The sequence below is a fragment of the Grammomys surdaster genome, unplaced genomic scaffold, assembly GCF_004785775.1.
Source record: "Grammomys surdaster isolate TR1022 unplaced genomic scaffold, NIH_TR_1.0 277, whole genome shotgun sequence".
Taxonomy (NCBI): domain Eukaryota; kingdom Metazoa; phylum Chordata; class Mammalia; order Rodentia; family Muridae; genus Grammomys; species Grammomys surdaster.
Window position 1 is genome coordinate 321,657 of NW_021604718.1, and position 18,389 is coordinate 340,045.

The 18,389-nt window shown below is 45.3% G+C and overlaps 1 protein-coding gene across 1 annotated transcript in view; it reads left to right on the top strand.

The window, feature by feature from the left end:
• Window positions 1–18,389, top strand: part of Fkbp5 (FKBP prolyl isomerase 5) — a 103,774-nt gene that overhangs the window by 66,608 nt on the left and 18,777 nt on the right. The window contains exons 2-5 of the mRNA XM_028777037.1: window positions 1,136–1,261; window positions 4,072–4,216; window positions 12,472–12,614; window positions 13,377–13,491. Of these exons, the coding sequence (XP_028632870.1) occupies window positions 1,157–1,261; window positions 4,072–4,216; window positions 12,472–12,614; window positions 13,377–13,491 (508 nt within the window). The 5' untranslated portion in view covers window positions 1,136–1,156. The remainder of the gene's footprint in view (window positions 1–1,135; window positions 1,262–4,071; window positions 4,217–12,471; window positions 12,615–13,376; window positions 13,492–18,389) is intronic.

Here is an 18,389-nt window from a genome sequence, read left to right on the forward strand (position 1 = left end):
AAGCAGTTTTTTACAAGTCTGGAAGTTGTTTTTTGGTTTTGACTGTATGTAAACAGAGGGCCCAGAAGGTGACTTGACTGAGCCTGGAGTCTGTTCTTACCCTAGTATGGAAATAGCTTTAGACGTGACTCCTGGTTAGCTGGGTTTTGGTAATCTCCTTAACCTCAGTACGCAGAACACTGAGGCAAGAGAAATGTCCAGTTCAAAGCCAGCCTGGGCTACATAAGAACCTGTTTCAGAAAATAGTTTGCATGGTTATTAATTCTTGATTTCTCTGCTCAATCAAGGATCAGTATAATGTTGATTATAGCAGTAGACAAGTGTATTTCATTTGGCCTATTGATCACTGATATACAGGTTGGCCTTGCATGAGAAAAGGTCAAGTGACAGCACTCAGGAGGCAGACAGGTGATCTCTGTGAGTTCGAGGCCAGCCTGGTCTACAGATTGAATTCAGGACAGTTGATCTCTGTGAAGTAAAGTTTTTTTTCTGAGCACACTGCTCTGAGTAAAGGTTTAGAGTACCTGAAGTAGGAGCAAAAGGAGAACCTCAGAGTTCCCGTTTACATCCCCTGCTAAAGACTGTAATATGAGAAGCACACAACCTGTGTTCTAAAAGACCCGTTATCTACCAGGCATGCCTCATAAATATCACCATCCAGTTGAGAAGAGCTAAGGAAGGGTAAAATGGACAAACAACTGGCATGGACTTTGTGGATCTGGCATGTGAGAGGAAGAAGAGAGAGTAATCAGATGTGTGTAGCTGGTGGCTTGGACCAGTGAGCTGTGTGGAGGAAAGTGGCGGAGCCCCTGAGAAGGTCTCAGTTCTGTTACAAGAATATGGCAGGAGGAGAAGAACGTTTCATGGTTCTGAGGGGCAGCTTCCCCCTGTGTAGTCCTCTTAAGGAATATAATTACCAGCAGACCTGACTTATACTGCTCTTTAATCTAGGGCCATGGCTAGACGGGAAATTGAAGAAGTGGGTGATGTTTTATTTACCTGTCTGATGACATCAATCCATACCCACAGCAGATGCTTTTGTTGTTCTGTGCTTTAACTCTGTCAGTTCTCAGGGACTTTTCAGGTGTATTAAGAAGTGATTCCTTCACTGAAGGAAATGTGTTTCTTTTGGCAGGTCTTCTACTAACAGAGGACAATGACTACTGATGAGGGCTTGAGTAACAATGGAGAAGACCCAGCAGCCACTGTGGCTGAGCAGGGAGAAGATATCACTACGAAGAAAGATAGAGGCGTATTAAAGGTAAGGCCATCGAGGTGTGGAACAGGTAGGTGTGCCTGCGTGAGAGCTTGTCGATCTTTATGCGCCTGCTTTGTGGACAGTATGGGTGGGGCTAAGTAGCAAACACTGCGGCTCACTTCTTCTCTGTCTTCATAGTTGGGGGTAATCTCAGATTATAGGTGGTGCAGCTTCGGCTGAGCTAGGTAAATTAACTCACAGGCCCTGGGAAACAAGTCCAAGTTATGCTTTCCTTCAAAAGAATCCCTCCTTATTTCAGAGTGTGCATGTAGATTGCTGTTTGAATATGTCATCTTAGTGTGCCAAAGCGATGCAGTGACTGCTAAAGAGTCTAGAGGAAAAGGAGAGGCCTTAGTTTTTCTATACAAGTACTGTTTCTATGTGTCATGATGTAAGGACACAGAATATGTATTTGGGTCATCTTTCCTATTCTAAGTGTGTGTGTGTGTCATGCATTTGTATACACACATGCATGTGTACATGCCCCTCTGTCAGGAGATCTTCCTCAATCACTCTTCTACCTTATTTTTTTATGAGACAGAGTCTTTCACCAAAGCTCAAGGAAGACTGTTTTAGTAAGTCTCAGTAGCCAGCAAGCCTCTGGGGTCCATCTAGGTTGGAGACACACTGTGTCATGATTATGTTTTTACACGGGTCTAAGGAATCTGAGCTTGGATCCTCCTTGAATCAGCCCCACATTTTTAATTTGCATCTTAGCAACAGTGTTATGAGACAGTACTTTTTGATGATGGTGGGACTGGGTATGGTTCCTAGGGTCTCACTAAGTTGCCCAGGCTGGCCTTGAATTACACTGTTTAACTCCAGCAGGTCTTGAAACTATCATCCTTGGTCTCCTAAGTAGTTGGGCTTACAGGATTGTATCCCCAGGATGGTCCAGATTCTCTTCTGTGGTTCTCTTCTGAATCTCCATGTATTCCTGTTCCCTTGCTTGGTGCTGTCAGGCTATCGAGATGTCTCTTTTCTTCAGCTTCTTAGCCTGATAGCTGTAATTCCTCATCCAGAGCTCCAAGAAGCTTCTCAAGACAGCGGTGATTCTTCAGGCTGTCTACAGTCTCCTGCCTCATCTTTTCAGTGTGCTGCAATCAGAGAACTGACTTCCCAGGTCCCTCAGACCCTGTGTATTCTGTAACAGAATACTGGGTGATTCATAGGAGAAAAGTTTATTTTGGCTCACAGTTCCATAGTCTGAGAAGTCCAAGAACATGGCATGCCTGCATCTCCTTGCTTCTAGTAAGGACTCACTGCAGAGTAGAAAGCAGAAGGCAGGCAGGAAGGCAGGCGGCCAGGCATAGAGATCTGTGAGCCACGAGCTGGCGTGGACAGCTTCGTACAACTTGTGCAATGAGCCAGTCCCTCTACAGGGAGCTCACAGAGGCAAGACCTTGATTCTACCTAACTACCTACTTCCTCCTGAAGGCCTCATGTCCCAGCACTGTCCTGGTAGCAGTCAATCCAGCGGAAGCTTTAGAGAGGACAGGTCGTATTCATCCCTCAGTCAGACCACAATATACCTCCGCTGGGAGTGTACGTTGCTGCCGGGCCTGCTCAGAGCTCTCTGAATAGACAGTAAACTATAGTCTCTCTTTGTTCTAGGGAGTAAGTCTAAGAACAACAACTTTTAGGCTTATTATAACTGTTTATGATTTTAAGTTCTTTAGGTTATAACATCTGTTGCTGTCTAGATCCTTCAAGTCACCTTGGGGCTTTTGGTAAAGATTCAGTGCGTTTCACAGCTGTGACCCGGAGTATTTGTCAACCTCCTTGGGTTAAGTTTTCTGTTTATAAAATTTATAATAATAATAATAATGAAAAGTATAAGTTGGTTTTATGCTTTTCACATAAATTAAAACTAGATTTTTCTCTTTAAGGCAACTTAAGACTTAAGCACAAGTTTTATCTTGTTGGGAAGACAAGATATACATACACACCTAAGAAGCGGACTTTAATCACGTCTTAGCTGCTGTCCTCTCCACTACTGACAATGGTCCCTTTGGCACAGATGATTGACAGGCTGAGTTGCACCACCACACACCTGGATTAAATTTTTTTTCCCAAGAACTGACCAACTGCATTAGCACCTTGCTCTGCCAAGAATAAAAGAAATATTCTGGATTATAAATATTTTTTTCATTTTGAAGTTCTTTTCTTTGTTTTTTTTTTTCTTTTCCTTTTTCTTTACTAGAAAACAAGCTACTTGGTAGCATCTAAGTCTGTATTTTATAGATTATTCAGATAACGGCAGTGTAAGCTGTTACATTGGAGCATACAGCAGGACAGTTGGAACCTGTCTTTAGTAGGGAGGGAAGTAAATAAGACACGTACATCTCTTGACTTGACTCTTTACTGTTTAAGAAGTCCAGCAGTCTTTGGCTAATTCAGTTTGTGTACCTTCTACCTGCTCGTGAGTCTGTGTTTTGAGAGACTTTAGCATCAAGTATGGGGCTTTCAACCAACCAAGTGAAATTTGCTGGTTAATTCTGTTTTTTCTTGTTGGAGATAAGGTTTCACAGGATAAACTAGCTGGCCTGGAGCTTACTGTGTAGACCAGACTGTCTCCGTGGTGATCCTTTTGCCTCTGCTCTGGCTTTCTATTCTGAGAGAGTATTGTGTGAGCAGTAACATTCATCATAACACAGAGGGTGTGAAAGACAGTTTTCTGAGAGCACAGCAAAGGAGCCGTGAGGAACGGCGCCGAGTCTGCCCATCTGTCTGAGTGCAAAGGAGTGGCCATATGGCCTTTGTGTCATTTTACAAGCACAAAGCTCTACACTTTTCTTATGTTTGTCTTCCAGATTGTCAAAAGAGTGGGGACTAGTGAAGAGACCCCAATGATTGGTGACAAAGTTTATGTCCACTACAAAGGAAAGTTGTCAAATGGAAAGAAGTTTGATTCCAGCCATGACAGAAACGAGCCCTTTGTCTTTAGCCTTGGCAAAGGTAAGAGGGCAATGTTTTCAGTGTTTGTTTAGGTTTGTTTCTGCTTTTAGTCTACAGAAGAAATGGAGCCTGTCCCTGGCAAATGTGGTCCGTGGCTCCCTATGTGTCTCTGTGGTCTTTTTGGGACCATAATGTCACTTTTTGCAGCAGTATGAAGGTAATGCCACTTTCACTTACTGACGCTCATACTGGCAGCCTAAATCTGCAGAGGCACAAACTACAGGGACCATCATGGGTATTGGAGACAGTCGTCTCTGCAGCGACATTGTGCTGTCACTGCCTCTCCTGTCGCCTGTCACCTCAGGCTTTCACCTTCATACGTCAGCCCATTATTACACACATAGTGTGGCAGCTGGGTGGCTCTCGGGTCCTGAGCACAGCCCTTCTCTGCACTCTCGCCCTCAGGAAGCCTGCTGCACTCTCAGGTGGGAGCTGAGCTAGCTCAGTGAACACCATTCTTTTAAGGCAGATGATGACTAGTCAGACTTGAGAGGTATTTCCTGAAGGAGAATGGTATAAACCTGTCACTTCAAAGAAAACAGCTGACAGCTTTTGTTGCCATTGCAGCTTCAGGTAGAAAAGAAGTTTAAAAAAAATTGTGACTGCCGTGTGCTTAACAGCTTCCTAAAACGTAAGACTTGTGTGAGAGCAATGGACACTACTGAGTGTAACTTTCCTCCTGGACAGTGAGATCCGCCACTGTTAGAATATCTGCCTAACTCAGTTAGCCAGAGGTTTCCCAAGGACCAGTGCAATACACACACACACATGGTCAAGTGTGGACGAGCAGTCCATTCAGGCTGGACCAGTGCTTTAGCGGAATACAGTATGAAAAGTCCTTTGATGCAGCTGATCTTCTGAACCGCTTGTCCACTTTGATAGTCACCTAGGAATTCTGTGACACCTCCCTACTGCCTTTTCTTAGGTCCTTGTGAGTTTGCACGTTTCTACATCTTCAGTCAGAAGCAAACAAGTGACTTCCTCTTTGTCTATATTAAATCAAACATGTTTCACTTTGTGAAATTAAAAATGACAGCTCCAGCCTAGGGTGTTGTTCTGTTAGCTAGAATGCTTCCCTGGCATCCACAGAGCTGAGTGTGAACCTCAGGTGTAGTACCCGTCTGGAACCCCAGCTCTTGGCAGACTGGAGGCCGGGGCTCAGAAGCACAGTGTAGTGTCCAGTTGACTACAGAACAAAGAAACGCAAGCCAGCATAATGTCACATACCTATCATCCCAGCAGATTGGAGGGAGGCGTTCTAGATAGGGTTTCTGTTGTGGTGATGGAACACCAAGATCAAAGGCAAGTTGGGGAGGAGAGGGTTTGAATTGCACTTCCACATCCCTGTTCATCAAAGGAAGTCAGGACAGGAACTTAAACAGGGCAGGAACCTGCAGGCAGGAGCTGAGGCAGAGGCCATGGAGGGTGCTGCTGACTGGTTGCTCAGCCTGCTTTCTTATAGATCCCAGGACTACCAGCCCAGGGATGGCACCACCCACTGCGGTCCTCCCCAATTAACCACTAATTAAGAAAATACCTACAGCTAGATTTACCGGTCCATTTTCTCAGTTGAGGTACCCTCCTGTCAGATGACTCCAGCTTATGTCAAGTTGATACAAACTAGCCAGCACAGGAGGCAACCTAGAGCTCTAAGTTCAAAGCTGTGCTGCACTTCACAGCAAGACCCTGTCTCCGGAAAAGAGAAAAAACATAGCCAGGCCATTTAGATTTTATATTAATATTGTAACAGTTGCTACTTCATCAAAATAAAAAATAACTATAAGTAGAAAGTACTTTAAATATTTTCTCTCGAGCTCTCTAGTCCCTTATAGTATACATCTCCCAAGGGAATGTATAGAAATATTCCAAAGAGAAGTTCCAGGCTACTTCTGGGATTCTAGTATGATTTCAGTCTTCTGTTTTGTTTTAAGGTGTAGTCTTCTAGGTAGCCATGCCTATCTTGGAACTCACGATGTAGAGTTTGGCTGGCCTCGAACTCAAAGAGATCTACCTGCCTCTGTCTCCTGAGTGCTGGTGCTAAAGATGTGCACCACCACACCTGGCCTGAGATCAGCATTTTAAATAGGCTAAGACCTGGTTGTTAGCACAGTGGACTGTGTTCCAGGACAGAAACAGGAGAGTTTCCCTCCTGTACTTATGTTATTTTTGTTTGTGGTACCATTGTCCAAATTGATTTTTTTCTCCGAAGCTTCTTTCCTTGATTGTGAAGTACTAAATGAAACAGAGAAGTCCTTTCTTCAGGCTGTGTCTATCTCCGTCATTGGGAGTTAGAAAACTCAATGTACAGTTCTCCCAGCATTGTTGGAAAGACTTGCCTTTCTAAGGATGTCTCTTGTCACCCTTGCTGAAAATTACTGGGTGTACAACTTTTAAATATGTGCTTGCATTTGAAATCTGAGTGTGTTTAGAGTCTGACAGCATGAACGTGTTTTTGTTTCTATCTGAGGAGACAGGTACAGAGGGTAGCAGTCTCTGCTCACTTGTGCACAGTGAGTCAGCCAGGACTCACCCCAGGTTGTCTTTCTGAGGTTTCCTCAGACCTAAGGTGTGAAAGAGTGCAGTCCAGCTTTCAGAACAGCCTACAGCGTGTGCGTGCACGCCTGCCTGCTCCACCGGGTGCTCTTCTGTGTGCAGTGATGCACTGTAGTCTGTAGGATGTATAAACAAAATGCTTGATGATGCTGTGAAGTTAATGTGCCCTTTAAAGAAGTGTTATACTTTATAAATCCCATAATACTAAGCCTAAAAGACATTTTACATCACACTTAATACACTTATTAGAAAGTACTGAAGCTTGTCGACGGTGGCACGCACCTTTAATCCTCCACTCAGGAGGCAGAGGCAGGAGGATCTCAGTGAATTTGAGGCCAGCCTTGTCTACATAGTGACTTCCAGGACAGCCAGGAACACACAGAAACCCTGTCTCAAAAGAAACAAAAAAGAAAGATTAGAGCCAGAGGACGGCTCAGGAGTCAAGAGCACTGGCTGCTCTTCCATAGGACCCCAGTTCTAATTCCCAGCACCCACCATGCAAGTGAAACACTAATACACATAAAATAAGAATAAATAAATAAATAAATAAATAAATAAATAAGATGTTAAAGAAAAAAACCAATTTAAACACAAAAGACTCAGCTATGATCCAGCAGTCCACTTCTGGATAGGTATCCAAAAGAACTGTGGAAAGAGTCTCATGTTTCTACACATGTTCATACCAAGTGTTAGCCACCGTGATCAAAAGGTTGAAGCAACTGAAGTGTCCTTTAACACCTGACTGAAACAAAATGTGATATGGCCACATCGTGGATTATTACGCAAGTCTCCCCACTCGCCCTCCCTCTGGTTTTGGTTTTTCGAGACAGAGTTTCTCTGTAGCCCTGGCTGTCCTGGAACTCACTCTGTAGACTAGGCTGGCATCAAACTCACAGATCCTCCTGCCTCTGCCTCCCGAGTATTGGGATTAAATGTCTGTGCCACCACACTGACCATATTACTCAGTCTTAAAGGAGACGGAAAGTCTGGCACATGCTACATCAGTGATGAACCCCAAAGATACTCGACTAACGGAATAATCCAACCCAGAAGTGAACGCCATGAGCCTCCACTTGTATTACATGTTTATAGAAAAAAATGTTTGCCCGTGGCTGAGAGGAGGAGGAAGTAAGGGTGTATGATCAGGTATAAAGTTTCAGACGGGTAAAACCAGAACATTCTGGAGATAGGCCGCACAGCATGTACATGTAGTCAGTCTATCAAGTGCACATTGAAAAATACTTAAGATGAGAAACATCTTTGAAGTCAGGGGAGTTATGCAGTAAAAATGACTAGTCATTTATTAATAAAGTAGTTGTCATTATAAAGGGAAGTGTTAGGTGATTAAATTCTTTTTTGTTTGTTTGTTTGTTGTTTGGTTGTTTGGTTGGTTTTTGAGACAGGGTTTCTCTGTGTAGCCCTGGCTGTCCTGGAACTCACTCTGTAGACCAGGCTGGCCTCGAACTCAGAAATCCGCCTGCCTCTGCCTCCCAAGTGCTGGGGTTAAAGGCATGCGCCACCACTGCCCGGCAGGTGATTAAACTCTAATATGTTTTTTAAAAAGTATTGTGTGATTTTTTTAACCAGAAAAAATATATATCACTATAGAAGAAAGACAAAAATATAGTACATTGCTCTTATCCCGGGCAAGTGTGTATTTTACTTACTTACTTGTGTGTGTTGTGCAGATGTGTGTCGTGTTCATGTCTGTACGCGTGTGTGTGAAGATCAGCCTTGGGGGCTGTCCATGCTGCTTTTGAGAGGGGACCTCTTCTTTGGACCTGGGACTTAACCATTCAGCTACACTGGCTGTCCCGTGAGACTCACGGTCCTCTCTGCTTCCCAGTGCTGGGCTAGCAGCACTGCCATTGGGCCTGGCTTTTCCATGGAGCTGGGGCTCTGACTCAGGACCTCACACTTATCCACTGAGCTATTTCCCAACATTGCCTTTAAACTCAGATTGCCTGTGTCTTTGTAGGTACAAGAAGTTTAAATATGTATTATTTGATATTCTGTTACAAATGGAATAAAACTCCTAAAATTGAAACATTATATTTGAGGTAGTAAAACTCAGGCCCAGATCAAATATAGGAATAAATTTTTTAAGAATATATTTTTGGCATATTCTGTCTGCAAGATCTTTGAACCGCTGGTGCTTCTGGCCCACTGGTTCTCCTTCTAGGGACTAGACCTACAGGGATGCAACAGCAGTGTGTAACCAGCTCCAGACTAGCTTTTGCTCTGGTTCTGTTTGCAGATAACCTGAGTGATACAACTAGCTCCCATGAGCAGAGCAGAGTTCCACACACTGTGCCCACGAGTGCCCTGGGCACTGACCCGCTCCAGGCGTAGACCGCCAGGAGCACACTGCAGTTGAACAATCTAGGCTCAGTCCTTTCCAGAGAGGATGCACACAGTGGGCTCATATAGGGTTGAAGAATGCGTGTCAGAAAGGCTGTTGATAGTGTTGTGAGCTCTCATGTGGTCTGGGGGAGTTCTGAACAAGCAGGGGTTTGCTCTGAAATGGACACGATTTGGGTGATCCTGTGCTGGAGAAGGAAGACTTCTGCCTGGAGCAGAATGAGACTACATTAACCTATGGTGAGATGCAACAGTTGCCCAGAGCAGCCAGGAGAGGGGGCTCTTTGATATTGTGTAGGGTGCACAGTGACCTTATCTTTTATCCAGGCTTAGATGAAATTTTGAAGTGATCTTGTTTTGTCTGAGTTTCTGAGGTTATGCAGTGACCTTGTGGTGTTTCTAAGCGTGTTTGTGTGCAGTGGAGACTGACACGGCCTTGCTCTGAGCCCAGGCTCACCTCAGACAGCAGCGCCTAGCTGAAGTGTCAGCACCTGGCTGTGGCCAAGGCCTACTTTTTCATTTCTCATATTAAGAATCATCTTTAACCTAACTATCCATGTGTACTTTTTACAAGTATTTTGTGTCAGTAGACTTACAAAACATCAAGGTTAATGATAAAAAGGAAGAGGAGCTGTCTGTGAGAAACCTGTAGGATCCTCGTACAGATTAGTTGGGAGAGGAGAGCTGCTGAAAGCATTCTTGAAATGCCGTTGACTTAGAGTGGACGGACAGTTACAGCCAGTGGCCTTCAGAGCACTCAGGAGAGCCCACATATCGATCACCCACATTGTTCCGGTCTTGTTCCACATTAAAGGACTTTTCCTGTAACCTGACTGACCATGCCCACAGAAAAAGCCTTGGCCACTAACATACTATGAATTAATAAGCTAGCCATGTTTTATCATTTAAAATGAGATATGTATGTGTTGTTTTGCATGATTCTTCACTTAACAGTTTAATGGACCAGCCATTCCTGATCCTGTCAGCTACAGGCTTTCACCGTACAAAGAGCGTTAGACACACGACTGTTCATTTGAGTTTGACGGCAGGGAAGGAGAGCAGCGAGCTGGGCTAGGAGTGGAACGCTGTGGTTAATAAAGGGCATGTGTCAGACAGTCAAGAAAAGGGCTCTGTAACGTGAACCGTGCTGAGAAGCTACAGAGCCAAATAGTGAATCCCGGGTCTAAGAATAGGCATGTAAACATTTAATATATAACAAACAAAAGTTATGTGTATAATTTAAAGGAAATTAACCAGGGAATTGACAATTTCCTTGGTTGCAAGCATTTCAGACATTTTCAAATCGTGTTCTCTATGTTTCAGTGTTTTCTTGGTGTTGCTTTTCAGAAATCTGGTCAGGGAAACTGCGAGGTGGTTCCCACCTGTAATCCCAGCACCAGAGGGGAAGTGGGGTGTGGGCAGAGGATGAAGAGGTCAGGGCTGGCCTTGGTAATGAAGGAGCTGGAGGTCAGCCTTGGGCACAGAAGACTGTCTCAATAATGACAGCAGTAACAAGGCAAAGATCTTCCTGTAGCAACACTTGTGCACTGCAGGTTCCTGTAAGGGACAAGAGTTGGGTGCACTTATATTACAGTGCAGTTTCCTACGGGGCTGGTAAGGTGGCTCAGTGACCTGAGGGTGACCCCTGAGCCATGTGAAGATGGAAGGAGCAACCGACTCTACAAAGTTGCCCTCTGACATCCACATGTGCAGCAGGCACAGGTACACATCATCCATAAGCCGTGTGCTCATCACTCGTGCGTGCCGTGAGGAGTGAGGTAGAGGGACGCTCCCTCATCTCCGCGGGCCAGCACCTAAGAAGCTGAGATAGGGAGTTACAAGTTGAGACCAGCCGGGCTGGATAGTAAGACCCTGTCTCAAAGATCAAAAGAGAGGTTGGGGTTATATGTGGTGGTGACTGAGGACAGCAGCTTTCCTTATTGAATTGTTCTCAATACCAGACACCGTGTGTATACACTGTGCCGTGCATTTGGAATGGGCACTGTTACTAAGTTTTCCAGGTCAGGAGACAGATTAAACTTGCGCAGATTTTCAAAGCTAATAACAGGCAGACCTAAGGTTGGAATATGGCTCTTTGAACCCCGATACTGCATACCCCTCTCTAGTAATCAAGGAAGAACTGAATAGTAATATACTGTCATTTATGGTTTCTTTATATTGTATTGGTTTGGTTTTTCAAGACAGGGTCTCACTATGTAGTCCTTGGCTGTCTTGGAACCCTCTATGTAGACTAGGCTAGCCTTGAACTCAGAGGTCTCCCTACCTCTGCCCCCTGAGTGCTGGGATTAAAGGGGTGTGCTGCCAGCACCTGGCATGCCGAGTCTTAATGATAGGCATGTGCTGTGTAAAATGGTAAGTGGGGCTGATGTTAAGTTATAGAACAAAGATGAAGCTAAAGTCCCAAATAGTGAATGTGTTTTCTCTCCTGCTTTTGTACAGAGTTCCTTTGTCCTCATGTGCCAGGTCCAGCCTGTCACTCCCTTTCCTGTGAGCTCTGTTGCTTCTCTGCTCCTACTTTGACATTTGTTTGTTTGTGTGTGGAGGTCAGAGAACAGCCTTACAGGAATCAGTTCCCTCCTGTCACTTGAGTCCCAGGGATCAGGTCAGCTAGCTCCTCAGCAGGAAGCTCTGTCCGCTCATCTCTGCAGACCCACATTTAAGGTTTTGATTGACATGATACCTCAAGTGCGTTTTGTTGTTAGTGCTAAAATTCCCTGTTGTTTCCCAAAGGGTTTGAGACGGCTTACAATGAGACATAGTTTTTCATTTTGTTTTCTTTTTATTTTGTGAACATTAGTGATCAGCCTGCATGTATGTTTGTGTGAGGGCATCCGACCCCCTGGAACTGAAGTTACACACAGCTGTGAACTGCCATGTGGTTGCTGGGACTTGAACCTGGGTCCTCAGGAAGAGCAGCCAGTGCTCTCTCTACACCACTGAGCCACGTCTCCAGCCCCTACTGTGACATGGTTAATGCTGCACGTGATAAGCGTGTTACTCAAGCATGGTGCACATGCCTGTCATCTAGGAGGCCTAGAGGCAGAAGCCATGTGGCAGACTTAGGAGCTAGGCCAGCGTATGCTGCATGATGAGGCTGTCTCAAAGTTCCAGAACAGAAGCGTGTAGATACTGGCACTGACCAGGTTACCTGCTGCAGGTCCACAGCTGAGCAGTGACGCTGAGCTTCTGAAGCCGGCAAGAAAGGAAACGTCCCAAATGTTACAGTCCTTAGGATTTGGCAGATCTGGGTTTTGTTTGAAGAGTCGAAGCTTTTCTCTGACAGATTTGGTTTTTCTTTTTGTTTCCTTCCTTTCTCTTAGGCCAGGTTATCAAAGCCTGGGACATTGGGGTGTCTACCATGAAGAAAGGCGAGATCTGCCATTTATTATGTAAACCAGAGTATGCCTATGGCTCTGCTGGCAGCCTCCCGAAAATTCCCTCAAACGCAACTCTCTTTTTTGAGGCAAGTATGTGTGCTGCCACTGACCGGCACGCGCTGTGTCGCAGCAGTGAGGGGCCGAGCCGGCCAGAGAGCTTGTTCCCGCTTATTTACTTTGGAGCTTGGCTTCTTGAATTGTTTCCCACACACCCAGGGGATGTGCCAGTGCTTTCTTAGAAATGTGTCTCTGGCACAAAATGGGCATATCCAAACAAACAAAAGACGCAGATGTAGAAATAAAAGTTCTGGTCAGTAGAGGAAGTAAGACATACTCCACACTGACAGGCCGGAAATGGTGGTGGTGAGTGTTAAGTTGTCAAGGTTTACGACCTCTCCTCATATCCATCAGGAGCAGTGAGTGGTGGTGCGTTGTTTACTGTGTTGAATTAACAACACATAATTGGCCAAACTGGATCTTTATCTGACATGATGAAAAGCACATCTCAGTCAGTTGAAGACCAGATTCTTAAATCTTAAGGTGGAAACTTCACAAATCTGGGGTGGAAAGCGGGTGTCCTCAGAGTCAGCCAAGGCTGTTCTGTGCCAGCACCTTGTACTGCTGGCCTTTTGCCCACAAGGCAGTTGTCCTAGTGTTTCCTGTCTGTCTGTGCACTGCAGCCCCACAGGATGCAGTCCTAGACAGTGTCATTACATGGAGTTCTTTCCAAGTACTGCAGAGTACAGCGTCTCATTTCCCACGTTCCTATAATCTAAACACGTACATAAAGATATAGCTTCAAGTTTTATGAAATAGCTGTTGGTTAAACTGGCTTTCATCTTTTCTAGATTGAACTCCTTGATTTCAAAGGTGAGGATTTATTTGAAGATTCGGGAATTATCCGTAGAATCAAACGGAAAGGCGAGGGTTACTCCAACCCAAACGAAGGGGCGACTGTAGAAGGTGAGTGTGAGCGCTGCCGGGAGCCAGGCCCGCCCCAGGAAGACACGGTCCTAGGAGAGAAGTCATTAAACTATGAGAAGAGGAGAGTTTCTCTGAAACAACTAGAATGACTTTCTTACTTTTAGCATGTACATACTATTTAGACCAATATTTCATTACACAAGTCTGGCAAAATTCACGTTTAGTTATTTTCTTATTGGAAGCAGTTACAAACATAGCAGTTGCAGTGTTACAGGTGACAGGTCATTCAGGATTTGTTCTAGAACAAAGAAGAGCTCAGGCAGGAGCAGGAGACAGGGGTCTAAGGCTGGCTCTGGGCCTCTGGGCCTCACCCCTTCCTAGACTGAGGCTGTGCTGGACTTCTTGGTTTCAAAGGCTCCACCAGCCCCAAGTACCCACAGTGAGAGCCATGCTTATGAAAGGATTAGAGACAGCTGTAACAGCCACTTAAAAGCTTACTCGTAATGTGTTTTCATCTTTTATTATGAAAGATTCAAATCCATACACCAGGTTTTTTCCTCTGCTATGGAAACTCCTCCAGAGTTAGAGATTTGTAATAATTTGTTCTGTTTTGATTTGATTTTTGAGACAGGGCATTTGTCGAGACCAGGAAGTCAGTAGAGCCATCCCCTGTCCCACGCCCATTACCACGCTAACTTCTTTTCCTGTCTGGATTTGGATTCAGAACCAGGAGCTGCATTCAGCTCTTATGGCTCTATGTCCTTCCAATGAATTAGTCCTCCGTCTTTGTTCTCTGTGACTTTGACACTTCTGAAGACAGATTTCTGTTTGCTAGAGAGTCCCACAGTTTAGGTTTGTCTCCTGCCTGCAGTCACTACATTGAGCTTTTAAAAAATGCCCTGTGGGTGGCACTGTGCCCTCTTTAGTCCCCCATCACCACCACCATCACCACCACCACCACCATCACCATCACCACCACCATCACCACCACCATCACCATCACCACCACCATCACCACCACCATCACCATCTCTGTCAAGCGGCACATAGTGTCTTAGCTTTTGGTGACTACTGGGCTAAGGTAGAGCCTCCCGTGTTTCTCTTTTGTCAAGCTATTCTTTGTAAGTGCTGAGTGTTTCAGGAAAAGGAATGCTGGGAAGCCACTGACCTTTACACTGCACGTGCACTAGTGAGGTTTCTGTACAGCAGTTATCACTGTGCTGTGTGATTTATAATTACTGTTTTCAGTTTACATTCATTAGTTGAAATTCTCCTGCAAGGAAGATGTCTCTTCTCCCTGTGATGATCCATCTGGCTGTTTCCTTTTGTCAGCATGCACCTAGGGTTACTGTCTCCTCCAGCAAGATGTTTTCCCTTCTGCTCAGATTGCCCCAGTGTTGACTGTTGGATGCCTTCCTTCCTGAGGGCTCTGCTCACCACACTGCTGCCTTTCCTTGTTATTTGTGGAGAACAGCGTTAGCTGTTTTTGCTTTGTCTTCCTCACTTATGGTGCTGTGAGATGTTCTAGGATCACTTTACAATCCCCCTGGCCCAGGCCTGGGATCATCGGCTTCTCCAGGAGCTCTGTTTCCTTCCACTGGAAAATAGCATCTAGAAACTGCATCAAGTGCTCATGTGTATTTGTATGGCGGGACTTCACGCTCCTAAAGCATCTTACAGACAGAGGTCAGGAGTACACTTCAAAAGTACAGACAAGAGACTGGAGAGATGGCTCAGTGATTAAGAGCACTGACTGCTCTTCCAGAGGTCCTGAGTTCAATTCCCAGCAACCACGTGGTGGCTCACTACCATCCGTAATGGGATCTGATGCCCTCTTCTGGTGTGTCTGAAGACAGTGACAGTGTACTCATGTAAAATAAAAAAATAAATACATTTAAAAAGAAAAGTATAGAGAGCATCTGCATGGATTCTGTATCAGCCACGTGTGTATTTAAAACATCAAGTACTGGCCAGAGTAAGGAAGAGCACTGGTTGCTTTCCCAGAGGACCTAGGTTCAATTCCCAGCATGTATGTGGCAGCTCACAATTGTCTATAACTCCAGTCCCAGGGAATCCCAAGCCTGTTCTGGCCTCTGAGGGTAATAGGCACACATGTGGTACACAAACATACACGCAAGCAGAACACCCACACGTGTAACAAATTCCTCAAACCCATGAGTACATAGAGTGCTAGTCAGCACCTCAGGTTTGTTCTTCCTTTCCTCATCTGGAAATCCTTTCCAGTATAGCCACAGTTTGTTTACATCTGCAGTCCTAGACTGTACATCAAGTCACACCTCATGGTAAACACCTAAGAGTTTCTGGGTTTCTGGGTACAGTGGAATGGTCAGGCATGGGGAACATATGGGCTTTGGAGGTCTTAGTTTGAGCTGTCGAGTCTCGTGATTACTGCCTATTGTATGTCTTCCGACAACTTTAACACCCTTGAGTATCTAGTTTTCTTGTGTGTAAATGGGGCTGACTTTTCCTGTTTGAGTTGTGATAGTTGTGACAAAGGGTCCTTTTTATACAGTGGGCTTTCCCTTCTCACCCTCTGTGCTGTGTTTACATAACTTGTTTTGCTTCCTTTACCTGGATTTAAGGAAGGAGTTCTGGACTCTGTTCATTTCCTACACCTAATCCTTGGCTAATGTGTCTCTAGTGACAGTCTTCATTTGGATTTTCTGTCTTCTTAGTCGTGGTAGGTTTTGTTCTTAAGTGAGTGGGCTAGATGGAAGGCTGTTAAATCATAATCTTCTGTGCTGCCTTTACATTTGTGAAATTCATTTTTTCTCAAGACAGTGTGCTTTTTACTCTTATCAGAATCCTCATTCTTACAAATCAGCCATAGGTTCTCCTGTGCTTTCTCTTGCCAGGTAAAATGGCTATCCTGTCGTTTGTATTCAGTGCTTGTCCTTTTCCATCGTAAAGAGAAGTCGGTGTGTTCTGAGGGCTCTGGTGGTGTGATTATGATGACTGACACGTTAGTCCTCACACTTGAGCTTAGGTGCTGGCCTGGCTGCATTGACACTCGAAAGCTTTGCTGTCAGATACAGTCCAGTTGTGCTGAAGCAGGGCTCTGAGTGGCTCCCGTCCCTCTGGTGCCAACTCCTGTTTTGGGTTTCAGCTTGTTAGTGTTGGTGGGAACTGACCGGAACTGACCATGGGAGCGCAGGCTCCTGGACTCTTTTGCCCTAGGCTTTCAGCTCCATTTGAATGTAGCTGCAGTGCAGGGTGCTGTCATATATGCAGTTCCAACTATAATCTCCAGGTTCCTGCTGTGGGGGAATTCCCCTTCCCTCTCACCTCCTGACCCAATAAAATGGTGTAGGTGGAGGAGGGAGGGAGTTACTCTGTAAAAGGAGGTCATGGTGGGACACACCTTGGAACCCAGCACTCTGGAGGCAGCGGTAGGAGGTCTCTGTGAGTGCAAGCCCAGCCTACTACTACTACTAGTGAGTTCCAGGAGAGCTAGAGCTCCACAGTGAGACCCTGTCTCAAAAACTGAAGAGAGAGACAGAGATGGATTAGAAATGCGAGCTTATGAAATATAAATATGTAAGATTGATGGGATGGAAACGGATTCTGTAAATCCAACCTGAAGCAGGTGTTGAGAAGACCTCTGCAGAGGTACATACCGTTCTTCCCAACAGGCTCGGGCAGAACTCCAGGCTCGCACTCAGCGGGTGCAAGGGAGCCAAAACAGGCTGTGGGGCAGTCATCAGGACTGCTATAAAACAATATGGGGCAGCCACAGCAGTAAGCCTCTACTGCAGGAACTCTCAGCCTTGGCTGCGAGAACTATCTCGGTGCCCAAGCCTCCAACCCGTTAAATCAGTCAGAGGAGACACTGGCAGAGGCAAATATTTTTTAAACTCCCTGGTGAGTCTAGTTTCCAGCCAGGGTCTGGAAATGAACTGCCCGAGGATCTGTCTCACTGTGCTTTCTGCTCAAAAGCTAAAGCCGGTTCCACAGTGCAGCAGGGGCGCCTCAGAAGCTGTGGGCTCAGCGGTGGGCTGCAGAGCAGGAGGACGCAGTGTCTCGGAAATTCTCAACCATGTACTGGGTGTGGCAGTGCTCCACAGCAGTAAATAATGCTGTGAAGGGTTCTGTCTCTGAAAGGAATCTTTTCCATACCTCAGCAGTAAGGCCGAGCCTCCTCAGCCTACAACAGAACACACCTCTCTCAGACGTTAGCATGATCATATATGAAACCTTTACTCTACTTCCAATTTCAGGTATGTTTTCCTTACTTCATGTACAAGGAACAAATAACCTGAACATGTTGTTTAGACGTTATGAGTCCCAGTGCCTTTGACAGCTGTCGTTTGTTCGTTCGTTCGTTTGTTCATTCATTCATTCATTCATTCATTCATTCATTCATGCTGCATGCATGCCATGTGAAGGCCAGTGGTTGATGCTGAGTGTTTTCTTCAGTGGCTCTAGACCTTTTGTTTTTGAGACAGGGTTTCTCCATGTAGCCCTGGCTGTCCCTGAAACTCACTCTGTAGATCAGGCTGACCTCAAACTCACAGAGATCCCCCTGCCTCTGCCTCCCAAGTGCTGGCATTAAAGATGGGTGCCACTATGCTAGGCTCCACCTTGTTGTTTTTTGTTTGTTTGTTTGTTTGTTTTGTTGTTGTTGTTTTTGGTTTTTCGAGACAGGGTTTCACTGTGTAGCCCTGGCTGTCCTGGAACTCACTCTGTAGACCAGGCTGGCCTGGAACTCAGAAATCTGCCTGCCTCTGCCTCCCAAGTGCTAGGATTAAAGGCATGCGCCACCACTGCCTGTCCACCTTGTTTTTTTAAAAACAAAATCTTTTACAGAACCTAAAATTTACTGATTTGACTAGACTGGCTGGCCAATGAACTCAAACACTGTGTGTGCTGTGTGTGTGTGTGTGTGTGTGTGTGTGTGTGTGTGTGTGTGTGTGTGT